At 43.2% G+C, this 9296-nt stretch overlaps 1 protein-coding gene across 1 annotated transcript; it reads right to left on the bottom strand.

The window, feature by feature from the left end:
- Nucleotides 1-708: 708 nt before the first annotated feature.
- Nucleotides 709-9037, bottom strand: Srsf3 (serine and arginine rich splicing factor 3). The gene is made up of 6 exons (XM_041634950.1): nt 8909-9037; nt 5186-5393; nt 3873-4007; nt 1689-1727; nt 1402-1488; nt 709-1307 (listed from the first exon to the last, which is right to left on the bottom strand). The coding sequence occupies exons 2-6, from the start codon at nt 5389-5391 to the stop codon at nt 1280-1282; spliced, it is 495 nt and encodes a 164-aa protein (XP_041490884.1). The 5' UTR covers nt 5392-5393; nt 8909-9037; the 3' UTR covers nt 709-1279.
- Between the last annotated feature and the right edge of the window lie 259 nt (nt 9038-9296).

Genomic DNA, 9296 nt, shown 5'->3' with positions numbered 1-9296 from the left:
GGAGGGATCTCATAAAAACAAAATCAGTACAGCATCTAAAAACTATCTCAAAAGAGCACATTTAAGAAAACTTAAGCCACAAGACTGTTGCATTATGATTTAATCTAATTGCACACACACACACAATCTGAAAGCACAACTCCTCCAGATTTCTCAGAGACAGGGTATGCATGCCTCCATAGTCAACTGTGCATCGTTACATTTAGCCACATGGTAGATTTTACATCATGATCAGTTTGGAATCCCATGCAAGACCTCAAGTTATCAAATGAAATCAATTTTTAAGCTTTGTTGAATGTTTTCATGCTGAAGATAAAAGCTACTTTTTATGGGCAACTTAGAGTTACAATACCACACTGGTGCTACTTTACAATGTTAGTGACATGATCTTGAATTGGCTTCAACTTCTAAATCTTAGTTAGGTGACAGCCAAAGGGGGAAAAAAATTCTTCACTAATCCAGTGCCTCTCAGTTATGTTTCTTACAAAGAAAGAACTGGGTAACCAAATGCTTTCCCAGGGATAACAATGGTAACAGTGGGTTTGCTCAACTGACTACTACACAATTAGGCTAGTATTTTATTAATCCAAAAGCACTTTACAAGAAAATATAAGTATGGCTTCCAATAGGAATGTTATACTTGGACTTGATACCAAGCTCACAGATTTGAGTGTGTAAGGAAAAACAGGCTTTCAAGTTAAACAACAATTTGTAACCAAAACTTTAATCCCAAGGACTCTCACAAACATATTACAAATGACAGCATGAAAAAAAAAATCTTGCACAGTAACTCAAAGGTTCAGCTCTACAATGTACCCTTAAACCAACTGGTAACTTAGTCTTCCATTTCCAAATAAAGAATGTTACAAACAGCTTCCTCCATAGATAGCAATCAGTGAGGAACCTCTTTGAAAGTCTTCAGAGTGCAGTTCCCACCCTTTCCCTGTTAACTTGTGTTAACAGCAGCTTTTACAGACTGCTTATCATTTCACCCACAGCTCCCGACTGTAATCCAGCTAAGAAACTAGTTTTTTCAATTTCCATCAGTGGTTTATCATTAGTACATCACACTTTAACTGGGCAGGATCTAGGTTTATTTCAGTCTATGAAAAACTAAAGTTCAAAGCAAATTCAATCTTGCTTAAGGGAACATGAACAGCTAAAACATCTTAAAAATGCACCAAGCTTATGAAGTCTCAAACAAAACTTGAATTTCCTGTACATACTCCTGTCAAATGAAGTTACTTCCTGTACACCACTTCTTTTGCAAACTGGTCTTCTACTTCCTTTCATTTGACCTAGATCGGCTAAAAAAAAAAAAGTTATTACTATCTTGATAGTACATAGAATAAAAGCATCATATATGTGTATCTTCAATAGGTCAGTCATTAGTGAGCTTACCTACGAGACCTAGAGAAAGATCGAGACGGCTTGTGGTTTCTCTCACGAGACAGAGACCTCTCTCTTCTCCTATCTCTAGAAAGTGACCTAAAAAACAAAAAGCCCATTAACCAATGATGTTAGACATTTACCTCATAAAAAGACTGGTTCATTCTAACTGAACACTGACTATAAGCTACCCAAGACACTACCATTATTAGGGTTATCTAAATCTCATTAAACAAGTACTTTGGGAAACAGCTTAGGAGTATGACAAGCTGCCATTTCTGAAACTGGGGCACATTTACCTGCTCCGGCTTCGAGAGAAGCTTCTCCTTCTTGGAGATCTAAAAGCAGAAACAGCAAAATTAGCCTAATTGTCAATTAGTATATATGGCGTGAGGCATTTCCCAACTTTTCAATCTCACTGTTGGGCCCAGTGAATGTGCCGAAGAACTGGCACTCATCGTCCAAAAATAAAAAAAGAAAGAAAAAAAAAGGCATAGAAGGATTAAGGAACCAAAAGCTCAAGTGAAAGCAGGTATTCCAACCATGGATTTAACAAAGAATGCTTCACAGCAGATCTGTCCAATGCAAAACTTCATGTCAAACTAACTCCACTACCCAAACACCACACCAAATGTAGTCCCAAGTAGTTCCAAAAAATAGTACCATAAAACCAGTATTTGGAACCCATGCAAACCTTTTAAGTCTGTAACAAGACTTAAGTACCAGGTGGATAGTGTCATTTGTGAAAAGGCGACAGGTGTAAACATGGATGCCATTTAGTGCTACATTAGAACTGCATTTGTGATGTCACATTTCAGAGTGTGTTTAGGCTCACCAAAATTACCGTAGCTTGGCCCACACTTCATCCCCAAATTTTTAAAATTTTGAAAACTGTTAGTAAAACCATTTAAAGGTGATAGGATTTAACAAATTTTTGCTAGGAAGAAAAGCTAAAATCTTTGTTAGAGTTATTAAAATTTTAGTCTGGCATCTCACACATGCACATAAGTTCACTTGAAGGTCTAGTCACAATATGAGTTCCCTATCACCCTTAAAAGTTGTTTCAAGCAATATATTGTACGTTACCATTCAATTATGCACAGCCAGCCTTTGATCCAGAAAAAAGAATTACTTAAGCCGCTTACTCCTTATTTTTAACCAGCAGTAAACTGTATAAGCAGGAAAAACTTACTAGTTTTGGGTTTCAACAAGCTAGAAATGGTGAGGTGAGGCTGCCGGACTGACGGCCAGGAAGAATTTGCTGAAAAGGTTTTGCCAGATGTTGCGTTGGATTTAGTTGGTTGGCGAAGGGGGTGTTGTGGATTTTTCCTGCTTTTTTGTTAGCCGAAGGCTGCTGCTGTAGTTGTTGTGAAGACATTTGGTAAATAAACAGCTGAGCTGATTGGCCAGGAATGTGTGGGCGGTCGAGGTGGCTGCTGCCGATTTGGTTAAGGTTGGAGAGAAGGCTGAGAGAAAACAGCATGCTCGGGAACCAAAGGGCGGTGCAACCTGACGACTGGCCAGCCTGGGTCATGTGAAACGACACCAGCCAAGCTGAATGGGGCGCGCTGGTCACATGACGCTGAAAGGGCTAGTTGACTGGCTAATGCAGACTCAGAGGGTGGTGAGAAGAGACATGATGGTGACTCTGTAACGGGGTTCATTTTTATTAATAGATGGACCAAAAAGCACAAAAAAAAATGAAAAACAAGCCATCAGTACAACCATCTATTAGCTAACAAATACTCTTTAATATGATGGGCAACAGTGTGTTGTTTTTCAAAATAGCAAAAGGGGCAAGATTTTGAACTCCTATCTCCTAGGACTTCACTCACCTGTAAGAGGTAAATTCAGTCCTACAGAAACTATTTTGGAGGCTTGATTTGAGGAGATGAGGAGTTTGCACCCAGGCAATACTGCCTGGTCCAAGAATGATGCCATTTCAATCATTAAAAAAAAAACTGAATTCTCTCCTATTGGGGAATCAAGAACGGATGACTGGGAATACTTTTTCGCCCCCTTTATTGGTTAGTGCCTTAAGTTTGTTTCAAAAAGACTTCTACTTTACCGGTTGTAACATTAAAAACAGCTGCCTGTTTTGATAAATACTACAGTTGTGCTAGTAGAAACCACATCTGTGAAGAGCTAGTTGAATGTAATGTTGATCATTATGGAGTCAAGAAATGGAAAAAGGCCTAAACTGAAGTAAAAGGGAAGACTTGGAAAGATGCAACTAGAAGATGAACTAGAAGACAGATCCAAGACAGAAGTTACTAACTACCAACATGAATAATACACCTACAGACAAAAGCCAACACTCAGCACAACTCACATACCCCAAACTACACCCAGCAAACGTTTCGTAGAAACCTCAGATGTTCTCAGTAAGTTAAAACCCACCAACAAACTTAGCAGAAATACCTGCTCCTACTAGCTACTCCATTACACCAATGCCTCTCTCTAAAACGTGCTCTCTCAAGTACCTTCGCCGAGGTGGAGGACTCCTCCTACGGTAATCATCTCGAGGGCGACGACCCCAAGAGGGAGGGGGGCCACGATTCCGACTTCTTTTCTCACCATTCGACAGCTCCACTCTTACTCGGCAGCCACATAGTGTTCTAAGGAGAAGGGGCACTAGTCACAAAATTGCTCATAACAGGCATGGTGGTCCAGGGAGTCCATCTCGAATCTCTCCTGATTCCACCCAAATGGAACCAAATTTGACACTCTTAGGAGTTTTCCAGACCTGTTTGGTCTAAGTTTCTAAATTTGCTAAACTCTTTACATAGGTTAAAAGACCAAACAAATCTTCTCAAATGGGATTTTTTAAAAGAAAACAATTTTACTACTTATCAGTCTGGCTGAGTATGTTGGTATATATACACCTTTAATTTAATTCCAGCACTAGGCAGAGAGGAAGCCTCTTTCTTTGCCAGTCTAGGCTAGAGAATCTACTTCAAAATAAAGGCTACAAAAAGGGCTCAGTAGTTAAAAGCACTGGCCACTCTTGTAGACCCAGGCTTGACTCCCAGCACTCCCAAAGTGGCTCACAATGACAACCTACAATTCTAGTTCCAGGGGGTGAAACACCTGTGGCCTGTGACTAGTAGGAATGCATAAGTGAAGACATAACATACAGGAAAAACACAGCCCAAATTTTAGAGACGGTCTCACTGTGTTGCCCTGGCTGTCCTCAAACTTGAATTCAATATTAACTGTTAGTAGCTTTAATTATTAAGAACCTTGGTTTTGCCTTTGTATTTCTCATATATTTCCACTATAACTTGTTCCCTTCAATTTTTCATTCTCCTATACTTCTCTAACAGCTTAGAGACACACTACAATTACTTTGGCTGTTTCATATTATCACCCTCCATTATTATTTAACAACTGGCATACAAAAAATTCTTCCTAATAACAAAAAAAGTTCAGCTATGGTTGATATTTTTCCTTCATTTGTCCAGAGCCATCAGAGTTAACCCAGCACATTTAGGCAGTTGATAAGAGACCCTTGCAAACTTTTACTATTCCAACTTGTAGGAACACATAACTAACCTACGCTACCGTCAATCCTTTTCACATTATAAGGCAACGTGATAGGAAAGTATCCTTCCGTTCCACTTGTTATGAAAGCAAGGCTGGCTCTGAACTCCCGTCTAACTGTCAAGTGCTGGGAATTCAGGTTTAAGACACATCTGGCTCTAAGTCACACACCAGCAGGAATGTTTTTGACAGCCATATGTCCTAGAAAATTGAAACACTAGAAACCAGATTAACTATTTGCCATTAACATTACCTTCCATCTAGCTCTCGGACAGCGTCAGCAGCATCTCGGGGATCCTCAAATTCAACGAAAGCAAAGCCAGGAGGGTTTCGAGCAACCCACACACTTCGGAGCGGTCCATAATAGCCAAATGCCCGTTCTAATTCAGTCTTGTTCCCATTGTTTCCAAGATTACCTACATACACCTTACAATCTAATGGACAGGAATCACGATGCATTTCTGTAAGAAAAAAAAGACAAATATTTATCAAAGCAGTCTAGTTAAAAACAAATCGTAGGAATTTAAAAAGCCTCGGAAATATAGATTAGTGGTATTTGTCTAGCATACACAAGCTTCCGGACTCAAGCCTAGAAGCAAACATGACCTTTATTTAAAACAGAAACAAACTAAAAAGGCCAACACACAACTACAAATCCTACTGTCAAAGAACCCATGTTATCTATCCCCCACCCCATACTCTTCCTCCATAATCCCCAGAAAACAAAAAAATTTTCAAAGTCAGCAGCCAGAGGCAGGCAATCTGAGCTTGAAGCTAAACTGGTCTTTACATGGAGTTCCAAGCCAGACAGGGCTACAGAATAAATATATTCTAGCACTTGGGAGGCAGGGGGATCTGAGTCAGATGCCAGCCTCATCTCACTCTTTTAAAGCCATCACGGAACTGAGAAAACACCCAAGGATCAAATAGATCAATTAACACAATATGGATTGTGAGTTAGGGAACAGTTTTGTTTTTCCAAGAAAGTTTCTTCATCTAACAGTCCTGACTCCTAGATTTTGCTAAGAGATCCGCCTGCCTCGGCATCCCAAGTGCTGGATTAAAGGTGTGGCACCACAGCCCGGCCCAACTTTTAACTTTGGCCTTGAACTGTGCCAGACTCTACCAGTTCTGCATATAATATGCAGAATGGATGAGGCTTGACTGTTTAACTTCAAATTAAACCCAACAACCAACAGGAGGTGGGGTGACAGTGCTCAGAGATGGAGCTAGGTGTTCAAGACCAGCTTCCACTACTGACACAGGAAATCATCTTAAACATTTTAAAAAGTAGTGCACGCCTTTAATCCCAGCACTTGAGAGGCAGGGCCAGGTGGATCTCGTTGAGTTAATAATGGCCAGCCTCCTCTACAGACCTAGTGTCTGGACAGTCAGGGTACTCAAAGAAGTTCTGTCTCAAAATCTAACAAAAAGCTGGGCCGTGGTGGTGCACGCCTTTGATCCCAGCACTTAGGAGGCAGAGGCAGTCACATCTCTGTGAGTTCGAGGCCTACAGTCTGGTCTACAGAGGGAGTGCCTGGATTCAAAGCTACACAGAGAAACCTGTCTTGGGGGTGGGGGAGTAATCTTAACCCATCATCACACAATAGTTGACAAGGAAGAAATTACAGCTGAAAAGAGATGGATACACCTTCATTATTCAATCACAGCCACTCCATTAAGTTTCGATAAACGACCACATTTGAACCAAACAAGCAATATATAAATGCTTCCATATGCCAAAACTTACAAGCTTTAATTAAGTTGCAAAGCCTTCACTTAAGCTTCCTTAGGAGGGCTGTGGAGATGGCACAGTAAGTAAAGGCTGCCCACTCAGGACACTGTGGGAAAAACTCCTGCAAGTCATCTTTCTGACCTTCACTGTGGTACACTTATACCACACCCCAAAGACAAGTTTATTTTGGTTTTTAATTGTGAAGAGCTCCACCTGCCTCTGCCTCCCTGTGCTGGGACCATAACCAGCCATCACCAACACTAAAATGTTTTTTTAAAAGGCTTCCTAGCCAGGCAGTGGCACTCCAAGCCTTTAATCTCAGCACTCAGGAAGGCAGCAGGCCTCTTGGTGTGTTCGAGGCCAGCCTGGTCTACAAGAGCTAGTTGCAGGACAGGACCCCAAACTACAGGGAAACTGTTGGGGAGTGTGGGGGGGGGGGTAGTCACAACCAAAAGCTTACAAGATACATCACCACAAAACTTCCTGCACTACCAGAACAATACTCATATCACCTCAAATGAGACTCTTATGCAATCAAAATTCTTCAAGCAGCCAATCCATGTGCTGATTTTTCAATTTTCTGAGAAAGAGGATTTAAAAGTGTGCACCCCCACACCTGGCTCCATGTATGCTTTTCTTCCCCAAGCTTATGGGAGTCTGGATATAGCTCAGCGGTAGGGGCTAGCCTAGAATACAAATACATCTCTCTACAGCACTATTCCTAGAGCTGTGGTGACCTAAGGAGTTACCAGGAAGTTATCCCAAATGTAGTGCAGCAATCAGAAACATACCGACAAATACTACAAAGTGAAAATCTTGAAAATGTTCTAAGACCGGAAAGACTTTACAATTTCCAGAATATGAAACGCACAAAGTGGAAAATCCAGACTAGTGACTGACTGCCAGGAGTTTTTGAACTGACAAACACTTTATGGAGTCTAAGTACTGAAAGACAAGTGTAATTGAGCTCATGCAAGTCCAGCATTAAATCTGAAGAATATCTCAAGGAGAGATGGGGACAGTTCCAGACAGCCAGGGCCACAGAAAAAGAAAACCAGGAAGCTCAAAGATAGCTTAGGCCGCATGACCCTGCCTCAAAAAGCAAAATATCGGGACGGTGGTGGCACGCGCCTTTAATCCCAGCGCTCAGGAGGCAGAGGCAAAAGGGTCTCAGGGAAAAAATCATACCAGACAAAGGTTCCACACCGCTGTGGATGTCTTAAAAAATACGACAGCCGGCACACATGCCTGCCACTCACTAGGCCGAAGAAATGACAGCTATGAGGTCAGGAGACTGGTAAAGAGACCCCATCTTCACAGGATTTAAAAAAAAAAAAAAAAGGGACGTTACCTTCAAAAACGAATCTTAGGGCCGGGAGGATAGCTTAGCTGTAGGGTGCTTGCTTAGTACACACAACGCTAAGTCCAAGCCCCAGCACACGCACAAAATTTTGCCTTTAAAGAGAAACTAAAAAGCACGGACTCTAACGAGAATGCACAGCACGTTCAGTAAGCCTTTAATCTCACACTTCCAAATGAAAAGGAAATCCAAGAATTCACTTTTAGTGCCTCTCCTACTAGAAAGGCAACGATTATCTAAGTAAAAATTCCAGTCCAGGCACATCCTACTTCGTCGTGACCCCACCCTGCACCCAAGACTCGGTTGAGAGACCAAGCCATTCCGCGAAAATTAAAGGAAAATAAAGCTCATCCATCCCCAGTTTTCACACCTGTGAACGCAAAGGTCAAAGAAAAAAACCCAAACAACTTCAACTGGAAACACAATTTAATTACATCCGAATTCTAAAGCAAAAAAACTAAACCAGCATTTAAAAAGACCGCAGGGGGCTTCAGTACATAAAGGTCTGGTTTGACTGTGACTTAAAAAAAAAATCTTAGACCCTATCCCAAGAAAACCTATAGCAGAAAAAAAAAGAAAAAAGGCGCCATCAGATTAAAGGCCGCAACGTGCAGAATGCGGTTCGAGATCGGCCCGGTCCGAAGCCCGGTCCCGAGTCACCGCTCTCCTCGGCTCCCCGCCACGGAAATAAGAAAACCCCCGATTCCGAGGCCGGGAAGCATCCCCGGGCCGGCCGGGGGCCCCCGCCGCCGCCCGGGACCGAACGTCACAAAATGGCGGCGGCGCCCCTTTGTCTCAACCTGGCGCCGCCATTGCGCCGGGCCCCGCCTCGGCTCTGTGCGACTCCATAGCCCTCCCTCCCGCCGCCAGCGGCCTCTTACCGAGATCCTGGGTTCGAGAACCGCAGTTCAAATCCCAACACTCCGACGAGGCCCACCCGCACCCTCGCGATCTGCTTCCGCAGATGCTCTCAATGCCCTGGCGTCCACGAAATGGCGGACCACCGCCTTCCCCTCACCCCTAGTTATAGATCCCGTTTGTGCCACGTGACCCGACCCGCTCGCCCAATCAGAGGTGGCGGGGGCGGTGACGTCAGGCGGCGAGAAACCGCGGTTACTGGGAGCGCGCGCCGGCCGTTCCGTCAGGTGGGCGGGGACGTGCGGTGGCGCGAGCTCGTCGCCGCGTGCCCGCTGGCCCCAGAGGTGTCGTGCTCGGGCTCGGCCATTACCCCCCCCACTAGCCCAGACCCCTTCTGCCTCACTTCCGCCC

The sequence above is a fragment of the Microtus oregoni genome, unplaced genomic scaffold, assembly GCF_018167655.1.
Source record: "Microtus oregoni isolate MIOR12 unplaced genomic scaffold, Mior012 000046F_ref0000063, whole genome shotgun sequence".
NCBI classification, from domain to species: Eukaryota; Metazoa; Chordata; class Mammalia; order Rodentia; family Cricetidae; genus Microtus; species Microtus oregoni.
This window is presented reverse-complemented; position numbering and strand designations above follow the sequence as displayed.

Coding starts and splice junctions, on each gene's coding strand:
- Srsf3 (XM_041634950.1), bottom strand. CDS start 5,391: ATGCATCGTGATTCCTGTCCATTAGATTGTAAGGTGTATGTAGGTAAT. Junction 4,008..5,185: donor GTCCGAGAGCTAGATGGAAG/GTAATGTTAATG, acceptor CCTTCTCCTTAG/AACACTATGTGGCTGCCGAG. Junction 1,489..1,688: donor TTCTCTCGAAGCCGGAGCAG/GTAAATGTGCCC, acceptor TTTGTTTTTTAG/GTCACTTTCTAGAGATAGGA.